The sequence below is a fragment of the Sciurus carolinensis genome, chromosome 10, assembly GCF_902686445.1.
Source record: "Sciurus carolinensis chromosome 10, mSciCar1.2, whole genome shotgun sequence".
NCBI classification, from domain to species: domain Eukaryota; kingdom Metazoa; phylum Chordata; class Mammalia; order Rodentia; family Sciuridae; genus Sciurus; species Sciurus carolinensis.
Genome location: NC_062222.1, coordinates 20,401,749 through 20,424,103, shown reverse-complemented (window position 1 = coordinate 20,424,103; position 22,355 = coordinate 20,401,749). Strand labels below are relative to the sequence as shown.

At 37.6% G+C, this 22,355-nt stretch overlaps 1 protein-coding gene across 1 annotated transcript in view; it reads left to right on the top strand.

Annotated features, from left to right (window-relative positions):
• The window catches only part of Gypa (glycophorin A (MNS blood group)), a 28,089-nt gene extending 5,956 nt beyond the window's left edge, over nucleotides 1-22,133 (top strand). Inside the window, exons 4-8 of the mRNA XM_047565686.1 lie at nucleotides 13,600-13,686; nucleotides 15,566-15,601; nucleotides 17,036-17,121; nucleotides 18,574-18,652; nucleotides 21,791-22,133. Coding sequence (XP_047421642.1) covers nucleotides 13,600-13,686; nucleotides 15,566-15,601; nucleotides 17,036-17,121; nucleotides 18,574-18,652; nucleotides 21,791-21,798 — 296 coding nt within the window. The 3' untranslated portion in view covers nucleotides 21,799-22,133. The remainder of the gene's footprint in view (nucleotides 1-13,599; nucleotides 13,687-15,565; nucleotides 15,602-17,035; nucleotides 17,122-18,573; nucleotides 18,653-21,790) is intronic.
• The last annotated feature ends 222 nt before the right edge of the window (nucleotides 22,134-22,355 follow it).

The following is a 22,355-nucleotide window of genomic DNA, read 5'->3' as shown; positions in this document are numbered from 1 at the left end:
TCAAACTGGTTATTGATGACGGAAGATGAATCTATTGCTCCGTGTATGTTCATCACTAATCTTTATTTGTTGTAATAGCTACTTCTTTTCGGTTTCCCAATTAGATAATCAAGTTCTTCATAAAAATGATAATGTGTTTCTTCACTTTAAATATTTATAGTCACTTCTTGTATCACACTTGTTAAAACTTCTAAAACTGCTATATAGATATCATAAGGATGGTATTCATCTTTGCCCTGTCTAGAATATGAATATCTGACCATTAGTTATGTCTCTTCCTTTGTGTGTGTGTGTGTGTGTGTGGTGCTGGGGATCCAATTCATCCTGCTCTCAGTAGATAATCTGTATGTAGTCCTAAACCAAGAAATTTAATCAGGAAAGATACTGAATTCTATAAAATACCCATATTCTTACCTATACTGTACCATAGTTGAAACTTTGAATGTTTAATCCTATGGCCCGATGACATGTTAATAATAAAGTTCCTGATCACTACCGTAAGAGAGAGAGAGAGAGAAGAGTATCTTTTATTCCCAGTGTATTAAAGGCTTTTTCCAAGCTTTTGCCTTATTTTCTTCAAGAATATCTCTCAGCCTTGTGTTTATCTTAACCTTTACTGATATCATTATATTCGCATTCTTTAATATGTTGAAGTGATGAGTTTCATCAATGGATATTTTAATATTGAACTATCTCTCCTATCCTGGTTTAAATTAGTTGACCACTATAGAATATTGTGCTGTAATCAATATTAGTTTTCTAAGGTATTGCAGGGTTTAAACTTTTTTTCTCAACTATCTTTTTTTCTTAATGTTTTTTTTTTTCACATGAATTTCTCATTTTATTTATTGTATTGGATTAGATTCTACTGTCTATGAAATTTTTACTTTGGGATATTTATTAAGAATTTCTTTGTAACCCAAAGTATTACATGGAAACCCTGGAAAAGAAGGTGAAGTCTTTATAGTTTGACAAAGTTCTATAAATTCATATTTGATACACTTTGATATGCTCATGGTTTAGTCTGTTTGTGTTGCTATAACAAAATACCTGAGCCTGGGTAATGTATAAGCAATAGAAATTTATTACTCATGTTTCTGGAAGCTGAGAAGTTTAAGATCAAGGTGTGGTGGGATTGGTGTCTAGGGAGGGTCGTTCTCTGCTTCAAGATGCTGCTTCTCCAGAGGGGAGCAGTGCTGTGTCCTCACATGGTGGAAGGAAACAAACCCAGTTCCTCAAGGCCATAACCCAAAGCCCTCGCGACTTAATCTCTCTTAAAGGCCCTGCTCTTAACACTATCACAGTAGCCATTGAATTTCAACAGATGGATTTGGGGGTGCACAAGCAGAGCAGAGCAGTTTATCCCTAGATTTGTATACAATGTTAGGTTCTGTAGGTAGTTAGGTTCTGAATGACAAGAGTCAACAGGATAAAGCACTCACTCTGTGCCAGTGACTAACATACATTTACGTTTTTCACTTAGAGTGAAAAACATAGGACACAGTGTCCACCCTTGTGACCACTTTTCAGCATCTGATTTGGTAGCATTTAATAATTCCCATTACACCTTTGTCACCACTATCTTGTTTCAGAACATCTTCATTACTCTAAAAGGAAATCCAAACCCATTGCCAGTCACTCACCATTCCTATTCACACCAGCCCCTGGGTTACCTACTGTTCTTTCTACCTCTATAGATCTACCTATTTTGTCTATTTGATGTAATAGAACCATGCGATCGGTAGCCTTTTGCACATGGCTTCTTTCACTTAGGATAATGTGTTTCAGTATCATCTATCCACATCGTAGTATACTGTATTCAGTTGTTTTCATGGCTAAGTATTGTTCCATTTTATGGATAAACCAAAAATGTTTATTCATTCATCATTGGATAAAAATTTGGGTTGTTTCTACCTTTTTGGCTATTATGAATTGTGCTGCTCGGAATATTCCTGTACTAATTTTGTTGGAGCACACATTTTCAGTACTCATGGATATTTACTCGGAGGTAGAATTGTTGGACCACAGTATTGTGTTCAGCTTGTTGAGGAACCACCAACTTGTTTTCCACAGGAGTCTACCATTTTGCATTCCCACCAATAGTGCATGAGGGCTCCAATTTCTCCATGTGTTTGTTGACCCTTGTCATTTTTCATTTTTTTAAAATTACAACTGCTGTTCTACTTACAATGGGAAAGCCACTTTGATTTATGATGTTTTCAACTTACAAAGGGGAAAGCTGTTATGAAAATATTACAAGTAAAAAATGCATTAATACAACTAACCTACTGAACCTCATAGCTCAGCTTATCCTACCTCAACACACACATTAGCCCCCAAGTGGGCAAAACCATCTAACATAAAGCCTATTTTATATTATAAAGCATTGAGTAATTTATTGAATACTGTACTGAAAGTGAAAAACAGCATGGTTCTATGGGTGTACTCTCACATCATCATTTGCTTAAAATCATAAGCCCAACCATCATGAGTTGAGACTCTCTGTAGTCATCCAATAGAGATTCTAACATGGAATTTCATTGTGGTTTTGATTTGTATTTCTCTACTACTAATGGCTGTTGAGCTTTTCATGTGGTTTTGTATTTTGTATATATTCTTTGGACAAATGTTTGTTTAAATCCTTAGCCCATTTTTATTTTTAAAGTGTTTTTGTTGTTGAGTCATGAGCATTCTTTCTGTGTTCTGGATATTATCTATTGTTAGACATATAATTTGCGAAGATTTTCTTCCATTCTGTGGGTTGTCTTGTTATTTTTGATAGCATCCTTTGATGCATGAAAGTTTTTACTTTTGATAAAGTCCAACTTCATCCTTTTGCACATGGAAATCCCAGTTGTCCCAGAACCACTTACTGAAAATTTTATTCTTTTGCCTCTTTAATAGTCTTGGATCCTTTCTCAGAAATCAATTGAGCATTGATTTCTTTTAGAAACTCAATCTTATCCCATTGAACTATACATCCATCCTTAGGGTGACAACACACTTTTGTTTACTGTCTTTTCATTGTACATTTTGAAGTTAGAAACTATGAGACTGAACTTTGTTCTTCAAGATTGTTTTTGGCCATTTGGGTTTCTAAAAGTTCTTTATGAATTTTAGGATTTGCTTTTCCAGTTCGATGAAAACTTATGTACAGTTTTAACTCATTCAATCTCAGCTAGTCTTAGTTGGAGTAGTTTAAAAAACCAGCGGTTTTATGCTATAGTCTGCTCAGTGGATACATTATAATGTCTTTATTTTTCAAACACAGTGATGGTGAAGGTTGGCTCTTCTTAGTCTTGCAACATTATCGCTCAGTGTTCTGCTTATTTTCTCTAAGGTGAAACCTTTTGTGAAAATCGATGGCCTGTCTTCCCCTTGAGGTGTAGCTAATGAATTAAATATAATTGCTATGTTAGGGGGATTTGTTCCTGTTTTACATGGGCTAATTTCTTTTGAAATCTAGGGGCTTATTTGAAAGTCAAAAGACAATAAACATAAAGTGCAAAACATGAAAAGCGCAACTATTTGAGATTCCTGGATCATGGATCCATGTGTAGATCATGGCATTGAAACTGCATCTTGTTGGAAGAAATACCTCAGAAATTCACCTCTTGCCATCTTTCTGAACTATTCTGTCGGGTACAGATCTCAAAAATGTTTTGTCAGGTCATGCTGCAGTGTCCCTTCAAAATGCATGTGTGGGGGCTGCGTTCAATCCCCAGCATTAAAAAGAAAAAAAAAAAAAAGATGAAGTGGGTATATGTGAAATGTGGAAGGCATGATAAAGCCTGTCCTCACTTATTAAGAGAGAAGTATAAATCAGTAGCTTGTGATGACAAGGCAAATACATTTTTGATCCTTTCAGTGTTTTTTGATTTTGTATCTGTCACAGTTGGAGAAATCTGTTAAAATTTCTCATCGCAATTATATTTCTGCCAATTTCTTTTTCTTTCATTCTTTTTTTTTTTTTAACCAGGGATTGAACCCACTCAACCATCCGGCCACATCCCAGATCTCTTCTTCTGTTCTATTTTGAGACTGGGCTTTGCTAAATAGCTTAGGGCCTTGCTGAGTTGCTTAGGGCCTTGCTGAGTTGCTTAGGGCCTTGCTGAGTTGCTGAGGCTGGCTCTGAACTTGCGATCGTCCTGCCTCAGCCTCCCAAGCCGCTGGGATTACAGAAGCATGCCACTACACCCAGCCCAATTTCTCTTTTTACTTTCTTTTTTGTTAGGGGCCAGTAGGGTCACATTTACTTAAGAATCATTGTGCAGTGTATCCCTTAACAATATAAATTTATCCTCTTCATTCTTTCTAGTGTCTTTGCCTTTCATCCTACTTTAATATTAACATTGTGATTTGTTGTTAGTTCTATATTTTTATTTATATAATATGCCTTTGCTCATTTTTTAAAAACACATTTAGCCTTCTTTTGTGTTCTTCATGACCTAGCATGTATCTACTGAGGTTGTTTTTTTTTTTTTTTTAACCTCTTTAATCTCAATCTAAAGGTCTATGTCTTTTAAATATATCTTTTAAATTGAAATATATCAATTTATGAATGACATTTAGTATCTTATTTATGTTATCATTATTCCACACTTTAGCATATGGTTCCTTGTTTCTGATATTTTCATATATACACTCTATTTTATTTCTTTTTATCCTATGTGTTTTGAAAGATAATAACATCATCTTGTCCATTATCCCATTGTCTAACTTTATGTTTTTAAAAGCATCTAAGAAATCCCAGACATTAACTGGCACAGCACACACAGACATGTTACCTACTCTCAAGACTTCTGAATAGACTAGATAAAATTGTACATGAGCTATTTGGTCAATGGCTTGTGGGATCCTTGGATGGATTTCAGGTGTGTCATGAACTATTATTGATTCTCTCAGTTAGCCAAATATTCAGATAGACTACAGTCAGGAATATCAATTTCAACACATAATCAGGTGTGGAGATACAGTGAATGAACACTACAAGTCATTACATACACATCCATGCACATGTGCACACTCAAAACAAAGTCCTCCAAAATGATACCTGTCCTTACAGTGTGTAACATACTTTGATCTCATCTGTTTTGTGCAAATTAATTTTTTTAGTGACAACCCAGTGAACTTATCTCATGGCCCATTAGTGCAGGAATGTAGTATCTTGACTGCATGTTGGAACCTTTCAGGGGATCCAAAAAGTACTGGGGATTGGTTACTATATCCAGAGATTCTAATTGTATAAATGCAGGGTCCAGCAAAGTGGACCTTGAAACCCAGGAAAATCAAGTTTATGTATGTTAATCTGGGTTGGAACAGCTGCTCTCCTGGCTGGCAGCTCATTAGAACCCAATGCCTGGACAGCATAGTTGATTCCAATATGGAGGCAAGAGTAAGAAGTTCTGCTCTGGTTTCCATGTTACTGTGTGTCATTGTTCATCCAGTGTCAGGAAGTATCTGTCAGTGGTGGAAGACTTTGGGACAAAGCTTTCATTTCTAATTAGAATTCTTTTCATCCAGTCCAACTTTCCTTCAATTCAAAATGTATGCAGAATTCAACTACAGAAATGCCAATATCTTAAAATAAAGCTGGCACTTCTTGAATATGTGAAATCCCCTTTTGTTCTGAGGATTCTTTGATAGGCGGGAGGAACCAGAGTGGAATATGGTTGGCTGGAAAAAGGGAGATTCCACTTAACAAATTATTGCTAACGAGAAACATCTGCCCTTTTGAGATGTGACTTTGCTGCTTCAGGTCACCCTGTAACTCCATGTTGGAGGCATGGCCTTCCCGACTCTGGCTATGAGGAAAGTGAATCATTTTATTTGCATCTTTCTGGTTATCCCTGACTTTCTATAAGTGAAGTCTTGCTTGAGAGTTAGTTGCATTATCATTTGGGGACAATTTAAGCTACTTGTAGGAAAACCTAGTTGCTGCCCTCATTCTTTTTATTCTGCATGAATCATGGTAGACATTGGCAGATATTTCTATTGTTAAACAGATCTGTATTCTATCCCTTAGCAGTTGCGTGACCTTGAGCAAATTAAGTGATGCTTCTGGTCTTTGTTTTTCTTCTCTACAAATAATAATTAATATCATGAAAAAATAGGCCCTCCACAGATTGCTTTGAAGGAGGCAAGAGAGGGCATCTGGCTTGCACAATTAGTGTTAACTATAAAATCTTTGTAGGCATACAGATTTTCATGATTTGAAATGGCGAAGTGCTTTAGAAAATCTGTTCCATTATTCTCACATTAGAGGTGAGAAAACGGAAGCCCAGGTAAACACAGCAACTTGCTCAGATCCTCTGGTCATTTGGGGATGACAGCAGGACTAGAACTCCCTTCTCCTTTCTCCCTGGGACAGTGGACAGAATCTCCCTCGCTTTCTCTCTGTCTGTACTGAAGGATGTCCAGTGGCTGGGACTACAGACTGACTTTTTTCTCCATCCCTGCTGCCTCAGGTATGGTTTAGTGTAGGGGTGCCAGGCTAGCTCAGGCGCAGGTAAGGGTCACGGAGTCAGGACCCCCCCGACTCCGGGAGTTGGGTGGAAGCAGGCTTGTGGCGAGCAGCCTGCAAACTCGTTTATTGCGGGAACAGGTATACATTTTATAGGTTTCTTGCCCAATCACAATGTGCCACGGGGGATGAGACCACCAGGCTCCTATATGGGTTCCCTTGGTAACACTAGGTCAACTTGGGGCAGTTGTTTACTTTCCTAGGTAGGAGAAGCGGAATGCTCCTCCCTGCAGGTTTACACACTTGAGACATTCACTGCTGCCAGCCAAGAACCAGGATTTCTCCCAACATTTTAGGACAGTGAGGATGACCAGAAGTTGGGAAGAACAGTCAAACTGTAAAGCTCCTGAGGGGAGCTGCCATCTTCCAAGGCCACAACAACTTCCAGGCAGTTTGGATAAAAAGTTGTTCTGCCCCAATTCAGGGTAGGCAGCTGATCACAGATCAGCTGACTGAGTGGGAACTACCAACACATGCCAATTCATAGGTGAGCAGAAACTGGCTCATTGCATTTGGCAGCTGACCCACCAATTGCACCAATTAATAGGCTGTGCTCTTCCTTAAGAGCCATTGACTGGAGAGTCCACACAAAAGGTACGGAGGGCAATCCAAAACACAGGGCTTGAATGCTAACACGTGCACTTTATTCTTTAAAGAGTCCAATTTTTCTAAAAGGCAATTGGCTGCTTCAGCTTAATAAAATCTTTCCTAAAAAGAAACATGAATTACAACAATATGGGCATCTGACTGTATTTTACAATTTGAACCTGACTGAGCTTGTCAATTTTTTGGCTCAAGAACAAAACTGAAGATACTGCCCTTAAAATACTGCTCCACGACAATGATCTTCAAGCATCTCTTGACACAGGCGAGATTCCCATTTACATGTTCATTCTATAGAAGACAATGAGATCTGGCAGAAAAAGCAGAGAGTTGGAAATCAGTGGATATGAGTTTTTGTCCCAGTTTTATCATAAATGAGCCGTCCAAAATTTCTACAAATAAAATTTTTGGTCCTTTTTCATAGTCATCTTAATGTCAAGAAACGAACACTTAGAACATTTAGTTATCTAACTTGGAAACTATGTATGGCATTTTCTATGCAGGGTGTATCCTTGTAAATGTTTGCTCTTGAAAGATAAGACTTTTATCAGGTGCAACTCGGGAGGGAACTAAAAATCAAGCTGGCAGTTGTATGACCTGACTTTATCATATCATGACAGAAGCCCATTCACTGGAATTATTGCCATGGAGGAAACTACCGCATTTGCCCAATATCACATTGACATTTATTCTTTGTAAATATATTTCACATTATAAATGTGAATAGGGTGGGAAGAATGTGTGATCCAGTGGATAGAGCATAGTTCAAGGTCTCAGAGCTGGACCTCTGTTCCCAATTGTATCCCTCATGTATTCTGTGTCCACAAGTCACGCCCCTTCCTTGGTACCATGGAAATGGTGGCAGGAGCCAGCTAACGTTCCCTCCCTTACCACACAGACTTCACAGGGTTGCGATTTTTGTGAGCAACTGTAATTTCAGAGAAGTGAAGATAAGCAACAGTAGAGATGAGATATTCAGACGCACTTCTGATGTTATGCAGAGGAAAGTTGTGAGATGATATAACTATATATATTTGGAATATTTCATTTTCTGGGAGGTATACCGATTCATTCCATCCTTCCTGAACTCAACATTTTATGATTCAGTTCAGGTCACAGATATGTAGTACTTTGTACAAAGTATCATGGCAAATTCATTGCATTTGGGGACTGGGAAAGCAATTTTAAACGAGGTGATTGAGATCATGCTAACCTGTCAAATCTGCCTTTTTAATTACTTTTTCACTAATATGCTTCTTGAGCCTTAAATTCTTATCAAGCTCAGAGGTTTGCAAACCTTGGCCTTAAAGTTGCCTCCATATGAATGAATGTACATTTTATTCTCCCATCTCCTACTTTAGCCTGGACTCTTTCTTTATCTTAATTCCTCCTCTCCACATCTCCATCTAAAACTCTACCCATCCTTCAGTGTTCACTGACAAATATACTAAAACATCTAAGAAATCTGGAAGGTGGGAATAACATTGGGAATCAGCAGGATTGAGCCTCAGTTCTGTCCTTACCTGCTAGGTTACCCGACTGATTTGAGCTAATAAGTTTTTTTGTTTTGTTTTTTTTAATGATACCAAATGTCTTATTTGTAGAATTAAGGAGTTAAAGTAGGTGATCTATGAACAGCCTTCTAGCTTAAACTTTCATTCCAAATTCAACAGGATAATATTTAAGCCAACCTTTAAACTGGGAACAATGGAAACGAGTTTCTGAATGCTGATTGAGCTACAGAAAACTAGGAGCTCTGAGCACAAAGAAATACACAAAGGAGGAGAGAAACTCTTCTGGTAATCCAATATTTAAGAGGTGTAGGCAAACTACATTTGTGTTTAATAGTTACAAATTACTTGAATGCTTTCTATCCAGTTTACTGAACTAAAGATGAGTTGGTAAAAAGCCCTGTTCGAAAATCTACATATTCATAAATGTCTTGCAACTATGTACAGCTGAATATGTCCACAGACATCTTTCAGTATATCAGAACCTCAGGAAAGTAGGACAAGCCGGTGGATATGTGCATTGTTGCTATCAAGTGTAGTATTCCAACATACTTGGTAGTTGTTGGGGAATGCATTATAGGATTTGAGTTTCCTTACCTTGAATCTTGAAAGTAGCTTATGCATCTGAGGTTGAATACATAGATATTTCTTTTGTTTTTCCTTTCAGGTAAACAGTGGTTTGTTGTTGTTGTGTTGTTTTGTTTTTCCAAATAAGATTCTGGTTTACTTAATTTAAGACAGTTATTAAACTTCTTTCAAGTGAATCTTATCTTGGAATACCCAGCAAGTTCTTTAAACTTTAATTACTAAAAAATTTTAAGCAGAAAGAAAAGCTTATTTATGTGATTGGAGCTACTGTTCTTTCAAGCTGACAATGTTTTATAAAGTACCAATTTTCATTAACATGTCTCTTCATCTTCCTGTTACCACTAAGCCAGCAGGGGGTGTAAGTCCTTTGAAATGCTTTGAAATGAGGTTTTCTAGCTTTTTCAGACAAGGGAGAAAAAAACTATGACCAAGATCATTTTATAGGTCAGCTACTGTTATTAGATTCTTGAGAAAATGATAGTAAAATGTTTTCATCAAAAAAGTTCTAAGGCATTTGTGCATTTATTTATTTCCTTACTGGGTTGACTTAGGTGACTATACAAAGAAATTGGATCAAAGCAACTAAATCTAGAGAATTTATAGCAGGTATTTTTAGGCTCATCAGTGCTAAATTTCAGTCTCAAATTTGGCCCCCAATCCATTTTGGTAAGGGCACAGACAGAACATGACGTGCTCAGATGGGACTTGACTCAAGTGTGTGCAATTTTTGGAAATAGCCTCAAGGACTTTGTTCCCCTAAAGAATGCATTGCCTTCAATATCAGAAAGTCCCAGGTCTGACCACAATTTAGAGCCTTGCTAGAAGTTAGGGCGGAAGGCACCTCCATCTGAGTTGGAAAGACAGGCACTGTGGCCACCATAGGACAGATTTTCCAGCCAGGGTCAGAGTAGGAATCCTGCTCTGTAAAATGGGGCACAGTTTTTGATCTTCAGAACTGTAACTTCTACTTCTGAACAAAATTTCCACTTAATGCTTCTTTCCTCTGAAGAATAGCTGCTGGTAAAGAAAGAAGTCTACCTGTTTGCTAGAGGGTTAAAACTGTTTTGATAAAGTGCAAAACTTATTTTCATGAGCTTTCTCTCTCTCCTGAGACATTTTCTCATTTTGATACTCCCCCCAAAAGTTACATATGCTTTGCTTATAATTGTAAAATATTTCTTTTACCTTCTCTGACTTTGTTTGTACCTTAAAGTGTAAAAGTGCTAGTTTTAAGAGATATTACATTCTATTTGGGGGACTTTACCATATTCCTTTTACAAATAGCTATAATTTTCTGTCCCGCTCAGTCCTCAGGCTACAGGCCTACTTCATGAAGGGCAATGTCAGATAGTGATAAGCACCCACTGTGAGGCAGCGGGTGGTGCTGGGGTAGTTTGTCCACACAGGGACTGCTTATCTGGGTTACTCATGGCCACATGAAGGGTGTTCTTAGGCAGATCTCTGGACATGCTTTCCTTTCCCACATACTTGGTGGTTGTTGGGGGAACACATTGTAGGATTTGAATTTCCTTACCTTGAATCTTGAAAGTAGCTTAAGCATCTGAGATTGAATCATTCTCTATGCTATTGATTGTGATCTTCCCCAAATGGAAATTTGGTTCAAACCCCATTTTGGCTTTCCAGTACTAAAGGATGAGGTCCACATTCCAAAGCCTGGCCCCTAACATGTGGTGCTTCACCTGCTTCAGCCTTTCCCTCTGCTGTGTGTCCACATCTCCGTCCCTCTCTTCCCACACACCATGCCACAAAACCCCATGGACACTTGCAATCCCTCCAATTTCCAATGATGTCTCAAATTCCAGGACATCGCTGGCTGCTGACTCTGTATCTGCACGTCCAGAATAGCGAGCTTGGTGACATCCTAGACCTCTTTCAAGATACATTCAAACACCTTCTTGACGTCTTTCCGTGGCTCCTCCATCAAGTAGTCAACCACTGTCTCCCACTTGTCTCCACTCCTGCCATTATCCTAAAATACCTTAGGAGACTTAAATCAAATACTTGTCCTCGACTGAGTTAGCATATCCTTGAAAGAATAAAAAGAACTTTTACAAATGAATGGACAAATAAATAAACACACAAGGTCTTCAATGACCATCAAGGCCTGAGAAACATATACCTTGATTTGAAAGAGTCATTCTTAAGACTTTATTGGGTCTTTTCCCTATCACGCTGAGCACTGAGGACTTCATGGGGATATCCGTGTAAATCTAACGAAGGGCAGTCAGGGAAGTCTTCTCAAAGGAATTCACACTGAACCTAGACTTGAAAAAACAGCAAGGCAAAGATAGGAAGGGGAGTATTTCAGGTGATAGGAAGAACAGGTACAAAGGTTTGGACATGAGAAGGACATAATGCCTGGAATGTCCAGCATGGCTTGGCCCCCAGAGACAGAAGCAGATGTCAAATGGATCAGGTGCAAGCTGAACAAGGCAGGGCCTCCTTGGTGTCCATGAAGAAGAGCGGGGCTCCATCCCACAGACTGAATGCACCTCCCTAGTGCAGTCACACAGAATCTGATTCAGGTGGTGCCTAACATCCTGTGGAACAGTTAGGAAACCCAGGAGGGGCATGTTCATAGTCACAGCCAAAACTCCTAGATGGCCTCAGGTAAATGTTTAGCATTTAACATGTTTAATACTCTGAACTGTATGTTTCATGCAATGTTTTCACTAGAGTATTTTCTTCTTATAAAAGTGTGTGCTCATCATTGAAATGTTGACAATGTTTTGTTGGTCCTTTATAGACACAGATATTTTCAATGGTTGGTCTCATTTCTATAACATACCCTTTGACATTTGGCTTAATTCATATTGTTCATTTTCAGACACAATCTGGAAACTCATTTCATTCTCTTTCTGATAATAATTTGATCACTTACAATTATTAATGTTTCATTGGGCATCTTTTATGTTCCAAGCACTGTTCTAATTTGTGAGGATATTTAAAACAAGCCAGCCCTGGGATCTTGGAAACAAGTTTTATGTGTCAGAAGAACCCATTTGGTGTTCACAGGGACTGTAGATGTGTGTCCCCAATATAAATGAATTATACTGAACTGAAAGATCTGAAGCAGGAGTGGAGGATTAAAGGTAGAAACCACAGAAGGGAATAGTGAGGAGAAGAAGTGATGAGGGAGAAAGCTTTATGTGCCTGTTCCAGTGGCATTCCTGTGTAGCTAGGCCTTAGGCTGATCTCAAGTTCTTGTTAATGCCTGCCCATTGCTTCTGACCTTCAACACATCCTGATTTCCTTTTTCTAGTTATTTTGCTATCTGTTCTCATAACACTTTCATAGATAGACATAATTCCTCAGATTGCACACCTTTAAAAAATACAATGGATAGCCCATAATCCACTCTAGCAATAGTAAACCGAAGCTCATATATAACATTTACTAAGAGATGTGGGTTATTTTTCTTTGTTAGTTACTCTTTTTATAATTTGTGCACCCTTTCATTGGTTTCAAGGAAAACATTTCTTTCCATAATTGTAATCTTAATATTTTCTGAACCTCAAAATCCCTATCACCAGGTTAGTGGTTAAAAATATTTATTTTATAATATTTTAAAAGCTATTATAATACCTGAATATTAAAGAATAACTTAGAAACATTTAGCAATTGTTTTGCATGATATTTAATTTGCATGGCAATTATTTATATACATGCAGTGGAATCAGGTGGAAAGCCTGATTTGAATTCATTAGATAATATGTCAGTCTTACCATTAGTAATTTCAGTATCTGCTTTTAACAGCCCTGTAAGTATTCATGGGTAAGAAATTAACAAACCATCCTACTAACTAAGGGGAAATGTGTAAGAAAGTGTTGAAAGAACCACCTATCAACTTCCATAAGAAGCAGTGCATTTTTTAAAAAATGTAGATCTTTTGCAAGTCAAAGAACAAGATGAAGAAAAATTTTATAAGAAGATAAAACATTGTGGATGGTTTTGGAACAATAAATCTTGTCTCCATGTTTTGGGGGCAAACTGATTACTGGAAGCTGATTTGGGTACACTGTCCTAGAGAAGAGAGACAGAGGTGTCAAAGAAGATGTGACAGTTGTCTGTGGATTCTCCAGGAAACTGAGCATGCAGTGACACTTGTACATTCCTGGTGACGCTGTCTCTGAGGAAGGCCTGCAAAAGCCTTCTGCCTGCCTAATGAGGGAGGTGTTACCATTTTACAGCTGTTTAGAAAATGAGTCATACTTATCTGTATGTCCCTGCTGTGTAGGAATTCTGGAGCCACCCCTGGTAGGGATGAGGAATAAAAACGTCTTTGGAAGTACATTTTAGGGTCCACTCAGCCACCTTATTCTTAACCCCTTCCTCAACTTCTCTTTCATACAGGAAAAGGTTTACAAGAGTCCACTCCTACAATGAGTTCTGAAGAGTTTCCTGTCACCACAAGACCCTCCTTCCCAGGAGACAAACAAGGTTTGTTTTTATTTTTACATCATGAATCTGAAGTTCTCAGGGTGATACGGTGCTGTTTAATGGGACCTGACCTGTAACTGCAGGAAAACGGACAAACACAGAGAAATACAGTCCAAGCAGACACCTAGCGCAGAGAAATTCTCATGTTGTGTGTAGATCCTCCAGGAAACTGAGCATCCAGCTACGGAACCCAGGTGACACTGAAATAGTAGCAGAGGTTAAAGAAATTAAAACTGTCTCACAAAATCTGGAAATGATGACTGTAACCATTCATCCCACACAAAGGGATCTCAGAGTGTGGTGGTGTGAACACCTGTGGGCAAGTCCAGGGGCCTCAGACCTGACTCGCCTTGTCCCCTGCGGACTCTGAGTGAATAGTGTTGCAGGGCCCCCATCCCATAAAGCCAAAATGACACAAATAATGCTTGCCTCACAGTGTTTCACTAAAGATTAAGTAAGACCTACATAAAATGCATAGCTCAGAGTCTGCCATACCACCAGTGCCTCCTAAGTGATAGCTGTAAGCCAAGCTGCGTGCTGAGATAAGGCAGGGCAGATGCCACCCACTCCCTCTTGATGTTCTTCTAGGGAGAAAAAGATGACTTTACATGAGTTGGTTGATAGTAAAAGGGAAGAGGGTCTTTTTCAGGTGGGGGTTAGGAGAGATACTCCAGATTTAAAACAGAGAAGTAGAGTGGCTTTGGGATCAGATGCTGACACAGAACCACTGGGGGAATATACCGAGATAAATGGAAGCATAGAATTTTACGGGGGACAGAGGCCAAGGGAGGAAAACTAATCTAAGGGCTTAGAACTAATTATTAGGCTCTGGTTCCAATTAAACAATCTCACTTTCAAGCGACTTCAGTGTGAAGTCAATATGATGGTGACAAACTGGACTGTATTCAAGGACATGCATATGCAGCGCTGCACACCATGTATTCTGGAAGCAGCGGCTAGGATAGCATCGTGCTGAATATTTTCAAGCATTGATTAACTCATCTGCACTGGAACCTAAGAGACAGTCATAATCTTCATTTTGCAGTAAGTGAATACTGAAACACAAATCAGTTAAGTAAATTGTCAAAGACCACACACTGGTAAGAGGCAGCCACATTACTGAAACCTGTTTGCTTTCCTCCAAAGCCCATACATACTTTGCCATAAAGAAAGAGAAGATGAACTTCCATGAACCTGTGTGTATGTGACTGTTAAAGAATGACAAAGCATAACCAAGTCCTTGTCCACATGACACAACAGAGTGTGAAGTATGATTTATAATTAAACTCAAGAAAACTGTGTGGTTCTGGTAGGCAACAGAGACAACAGAGAAAGAAATTCAAGATGTGACTGAATGGGGGAGGTTAACATGACTGGAATCCTCAGGCAGTTCTAGAAACTTCCACAGACAGGGAATCCAGTGGGTCCACTGGCAGAAGCTCAAATGAGACACAATAAGGATCTGAATTCAGACAACCCCTGTGGCATAAATTTGGAAAATGGACAGCCATGGGACTCCTCTTGGTTGGACTAGCATGGAGTGCTGCTCTGTGTGTCTTCTTTTTTCTCTTTTGACATTTATTTAAAATGCACTGCTTCTTGTGGAAGTTGATAGGTGGCTCTTCCAATATTTTCCTACAAACTTATGAAATAGCTTGCAAATTTCTCTGCTTGTTAGAGAGTAAAAATTGGTAACTCAAATTACTAAGGGTAAGACTGACACATTTTCTAATAATTTTCATTAACTTAATGTTAAAAATCGACCAAAAACTTGTAAAGCATGGTTAAGTAAAATAAACTCACTAAACAATCTAATTCAAAAGTGGTTTTTGAGACATATCCTACTTTTCTGATTTATTTTGCAATTTTGTCTTTTTAGGGAGAAAACAAATTGAACACCTTTTCTCTGAACCAGGTATGTTAGCATTTGCTATGGAAAGATAAGAATTCCATTTTAAGTTACATATTGCTGGTTTTAGGTACCTAAGAAATAAGAAGTGTCCATTTTAAAAAACCAGGAAAGCTTATGTCCTTAACTTTAGCCACAGAAAGTTGTAAAGGCAAGTGAAATATTTTCTTTCAAGATTTAATTAACAGAAGGACTTCTGATTTTTAAAACAGTTTGGAAATAACAATACATGATTTGATAATTTTCTCCTAAGAAAAAATTCTCCTTGACCATGAGAAGAGTCTCTTACCTTATAAAAAACAATTGAACTTCTCTCTTCCCTAATGTAAAGAAAGTGAGGAGCTTAACAATCGTCTAATTAATTGGCACCATATCAAAGCTAAGCACAGACCCTTCATGCCTCAGTCATGGTCCGTGTGATCCTTGGCTCCCTTCACCTCTATTCTACCTGGTGTTGCTCCCTGCTCCCCTTAGGTGCTACTGTGGATCTGATGTCAGTAAATTTATGTGCTCATTTACCATTCTGCATTTTGAACTCTCCCTTCACGTTTGGCCTGTGTCCACATTTTACATGGGCAAAAAAGGATGGTAGAACTTCATTGCCATCTCATAAATTGCAACCAAGAGGACAAGAGAGCTGCACAGCCTCAGTGGGAGGAACACACTACTTAAAAACCTGTTTTGCTTTTCTAGTCAAGAATAGGTATTTTGACATCAGTTAGCCAAATAAGTGTGCCATCTTCTCTTGTATCCCTAACCTTCAGTTGACTTTACACTACAAATATACCATGAATAGGGAGATTTCCTCTAACTAAATTGATTTAAATTTCTTCATTCCCATCATGGATTTGAAAATAGTTTTAGTCACTGTATCAGTGACTGTGTATAAGGATGCTATGGAAGAGACACAAACTTAGAGGAGAGGAGACCTGGAATCCATAGCTTTCGTGGGCTTCATTTCCTCTTTGTAGACTGTTTATGCCAGTTTCCTACCAGACTTATGATTCTACAATCCATTGAACACCCTTGGATATCCTTTGATACAGTAAAACATTATTTTCTCTCCTAATGTTCAAATCATGAAAGTGTGGTTTTCCCCCATCAGGGTAGAATTTCTACCTAGGCTCATCTATAATTACACCCGTAAAGAGCACAGGACTTGGAAGCAGGGCTCTGGGGTCTTGGCTCTGTCATTAACTAGTTATATGGCCCTGGTTAAAAAAGATTTTATCACACAGAAAGATTTTATTTCCCAGAAGTTTACTGTGAAAGATCCCAATTTTGAAAATAAAATATACATAAAATGATGCAGTATTAATGTATTATCTCTGAACAGGCAAAGTGATATCATCCTCATTTTACCTGAATTTTTATCAATTTATTTTTCAATTGCTACGTGGTAGTACGATTCACACTTTTTCTGCTCTTCTTCTCCCACAGTGATAATACTCATTATTTTTGGGGTAATGTTCGGTATCATTGGAACAATCCTTTTAATTTCTTTCGTTATCAGTCGACTGATAAAGGTAAGAATTCAGTTCTTAATTTTGCTTTATGTACTGGTATGAACGACTTTAGCTGAGCTTCTTCACTAAACACAAAGAGATATAAAACTGCATCAAACTCCAATTTTTTTTTGATTGAACACATAAAGTCATTGAGTTATTCCAGCAGAATTTTTTTGTTCTTTTTTTCTCTTCCTCCTCTTCTTTCCTCCTTCTTCCTTTCCCAATTTAAGGTAACCCCCAATAAGAAATTTGTCCTCTATTTTCCCAAATATAGATAAAATAGTCAAATTTCTATTTATACTATTTACTTTGATTTGTCTACAAAATACTTAAAATAATATGATATATTTAGATGTGTTTAAAACTTTAGTGCTTTTCTAGTCTCAAATTTCCCGAGACAGTTTTATTTTAAATCTACCCATGAATTTTTAAACTATGATTTCTTGAAATTACTAAAGCTATTTTTAAATGCATGTGATACAGCCTCCCAAAGCATGTAACCCTCCACCTAAGATGTTTAAGACACAACATCTCTCGGTGTAGTTTTGATGCTGCTGGATCTGTATCCTACATCCTAAATTCCTACTTACATTAGATGGGTACCGTTGGGTGCACATTAATCTTCTATCTTAATCTCACTCTGTGATGTCTAGACCATAAACACTCTCTGTATTCCTTTTTAAAAAGCTTGTTTGGAGGGGTGACCCCCACCACAGGGATGGAGCCATATCAATGTAAATCATGGCCAATCTACGTTGCTTCTTGCCTGTTTCCTGTTAAAGTCTTTTTCTCAGGCAACTTGGAAAATCACCTGATCCTATAATCTATTATCAATATTCATGGTGTGTACTCCTTAAATAATACTTTGTTAATAAAAGTAAGAACTTCTATTATTTATTAGTAAATAAAGTTGTTTATTAACCTGAGAGCACCTGATTTTCAAGAGATTTTTTTCTTAAGCACTTGAACATGAGATGAATTCTCCTGTCTGAAGTATAAATATTAGAAGAAAAACATCTTCTTTTTGAGAATACTTGACAAATGGAGTTGTCTTCTCTTTGGTCAGTATAATAAAACCTGAAAAAGTCAATGAAATAGTTGGCAAAATCTAGAAAATTTTCTGTGCATTTACATAAGAATTTTTTTCTGTCAATGTCACTAAGGAATCGGACCCTCATTCTTTTTATTTCCATTTTAACTATTTGTAGAGCAGGGAAATATGAAACAGTTCATGTATGAGGCAATATTGCATGTATTAAATACCAAATACTCTTTAGAAATGCAAATATAAGTTTAAATCAATGTTTAGTAACATCTATGAAATAGTGACTTCCTCCAAAAATCTCTACAAAGTGAACTTCAGCCAAAAGAAAAAAGCATAGAAAAAATTTTTAAATCTTAGCCTTTTTAATTTTTAGTGTCTTCAGTTTTGAAATGGGGTACTAATATTTTTCTGTTTTTTATTTATAGAAAAGTTCACTGGACATAAAACCTCCCTCCTTGGAAGACACGGACTTGCCTTTAAATTCCATGGAAATGGGGCAAACAGGTATTTGTGTCGTTTTTTGCCTTTTGGGAGGGAAATGAATTAGTGAACTATTTCTTTCTGAGCTGGGGGGAGGGGATAATCAATCAGAATTCGCTTAGATTCTATTTTATAAATGCTACTTCCATAAGATTAATTTTTTAATGTCAAAATTGTCTTTACCTTAGTGAAATTCTCCCCTAGGCACAGTGTCTTAAAAAAAAAAAAAAAAAAAAGGATAAGAAAGAAAAGAAAAAGTAAATCAAATACTATAAGTGAAAGAGAAAATCAAGTTCTTCTGTGTACTTCTTACTTCCTAAACTGCAAAGTTATGTATCTAGGTGACCCTACAGTGGATATAATTTAAATAGTTCCAGATGTGGAACCAGGAACTGAATTCAAATCCGCGTTCCAACATTTATTAGCTATGTTACCTTAAGCAAGCTACCAAACCTCTTTTAACATGAAGGTAGTGAAGTATCAAACTTTCAGAGTTTAATGAGGATTAAATGAGCTACCAGAGGTAAATAAAGCATTTAAAACTGTTCTCAGCCAGCGTAAGGTCTCGGCCATCGCAAGTACCTGGCCTACTAGCTGTTGTCAACACCGTGGGCTCCGTTCCTCAATGACCTCTGCACAGCTGGCCAGGCTCTTGGTCCTGTTTTCACTTCCATTCCAGGGTCTGAAGTCAGTGTGGAGAACTGCAGGAACATTTTGTTCATCCAGAACAGTATTGATCCACATAATGTTTTTCATAAAGAGAATTTATTGCCAATCTTTAAAAAGTTGGAGATTTTTACATTTTGAAAACAAATCCAGATTATTAGTATTCCCTTGGAGGAGCTTGTGCACTCATATCATCATGAGAGCAACTCACAAATGCTGAGTAGTGACTGCAGCTTCTACTACTTCTATTGTCTAAATCCCCAGCCAGTCGCAATTATTTCATTGGTTATGGCCCATCACTAAGAAAGCATCTAGTGCCCAGCCTTGAAGTGTAAGCCTAAGTAATATCTATTTTGGAAAAGGTGCACCAATAACAAGTTTATGGAATGAGTTTGAATGCTCAGCAAAAGGGATCTTATTTTGCTTTCTACAAAATCAGGTCAAGTTTTTCCTCTAATTATCAAAAATCATGCTAGATTGTGAATCCTGAAAATCTCTAGATTTCAGTTTCAACCCTGGATCAAGCACCTACCTTCAAAGAAATTACTAGGTTTTCCAGAGTTCTGGGTCATAACAAGTAAAGTTTTAAAGATCTACCACAACTCCACAGTTTATATACAGAATTTGACTCAGCAGATTATCCTGTGCATTTTTAAAATTTAACAATGATTATTGCCTAATTCCACAGTCTTAGGAAGTTCCTGTTATGTAGAATGAATGAAAGAACTGCAATTCCAAGTTAAAAGGATTAATTAAACTCAATCTGCAGCTAGTTCAAACAACAAAAGTTTTTGAGTCAGATGCTAGATTCACTCCCGATTACCTTATAATCAGACTTGCAACTGGAACAAATATCTCTGTAAAGCATCCCTCTCCTATTAAAAAAAGTTTTGATGCTGTTTTAAAAATGGAACAATTGCCACCTAAATCCTAATATTTTGTTCCCTAAATTTCTATACACTTTGAACTACTTACTAATTCTGGTGATAACTGTAGTGTTTGGCATTTCCTCTGCTTTTTTTTTTTTTTTTTTTTTTTAATGAATCATGACTCTCTGTGGGGAGCAGTCCATAAAAGTTTGGGGCAATGAATACACCACAGTGGATTAGAGTGCCCTTGTAAATTTAATTCAATTAAGTGCAACGAGCATGTATTAAATGCTTACTGTGGCCTGGGTACCATACCCATATTATGTACTCATATGAGTCTCTGTTCCTTAGAAGTTGAGAGACTAATGAAGGAAAGAGAAGTGGTTCTTGAAGGGAGTCATTTTAAGGTAGAGGAGTGACAGGCACAGGTAGCAAAGGCTTCTGGGGATGGAATCACATGGAGTCAGTCATAAATAAAAACTGGATGTTACCCAGGGCAGGCAGTTCTAGCAGAAGTTCAGCTTGGCAAGGCCACAGAAAAAGACAGAATGCAGTGTACCCAAGAATCACGTGCAGTCCCACATCAGCAGGGTTGGTGCTGTGGTTCTCATAAGGGCAGTGGAGAGTCAGGCCAACCGAAGTTCAGAGTCATTTAGCTTCCCTATATTTGTGTAAATGATTATCCAGAGTATCTTAGTAAGTTGTGAAGTGAGTTATGAAACAGGACTCCCTCCCCCAAAGGAAATGTCAGAAAACACAAAATCACTGAAAACGCTTTTGTTCTTTTTGTAATATTTTTCTAAACTGATTTCCAAGGCAAAGGTATAGAAGGCGAGTGTGACTGTGCCTTCTCAACCAAACCAGTGTTAGGGAATAATTAAGGTCTGAATTGCTTTAACCTCCTTGAACTTGCACATGATGCATGCTTAGTGAGAAAGGAGAGTAAGCCAACTGCCCACTGTGGCAGCCACAGTGACCCCATTTGTCATGGGGAATGTTGGGGTACAGTTCCTATAGCACTCAAATAGGAGAAGACTCTCACATCCCTTTAATGTACTCTCTGGGACCTAAACCTAAATCCAACATAAACTTAAAAGTCCAACCTCCAACCAAGAAGGTGAAGACTCTGGGTTCTAGAATTAGACAGGAACTCAGCAATAAGTTTCCATGCAGGAAAAAAGGGAAAAAAAGCTATTCCTCAAAAAAGACCTTATAGACTTGGGAGCTTGTCTTAAATTCAAACAGGCAAATGGAAATCAACTCAATTTCTTCGTAGCTTGGCACACTGGTCTGTCTCTGTACCAGTTCTCTGTTAGCTTCCCATCTCTGGAGACGGTAGGAGCAGAACAATTATATTTGCTCCTTATGCAAGGCTTCTAGAATAGATTTGCTAAAAATTTTGTGTTTTTCTTTAACAAAAAAAAGAAAGAAAGAAAGAAAGAAAGAAATCTCCAACACAGCTAATTCATATGGAGATGACTTTCATGTTTTACTACTTATATTCAAAGACAACTCTAAGAATTTAGAATACTGAAATTTATTTTGTGCAATGATGTCCTGATCTGTTAAAAAATTAACTATGTCATGTACCACTCTTTTATATTTCCCACCTATAATCCTTCTACAGAAGAGTAGCCAAAGAGAATGTGCTCACCAAGCCAAATTTTGGAAGAACTCAAAGAACACACAAGATTTCAGTCAAGTGAAGAATGATCACAGGAATTGGACCCATCGACAGATTATGTAGCTACCTAAGTTGTACCATTTCAGAAAGCAAATTTCATCAGAATGTATTTCAGAGAGTCAACCCTAGGGAAAAAAAATCTCTGCTCATTAATACTTCAAGATAAAGAGCACATATTTCCTTGCATGCTCATTTTTGTGTTAGCATAATTTTTATAGTTAATTGCTTTATGATTTCTGACCCAAAATTTCTGTTGAATTCATCTGCTGTTTCTTTAAAACTGACTTATTCTATCCTATTAAAATCTTAATGATGGTGCAGTCAAAGGGAAAGCTTGAAACATCTCTTTTATATATAAGTTCTTCTCTTTTTCTAAACTTCTGAGTCCACCTTCATTGTTTTAAATAAACTACAGGGACAACGAAGTCCTCACTGGTTTTCTTCATTGCTGAACACTCAAGATATAGTATCATATTAATGATGATAATAGTTGGCTCACGTGAATAAA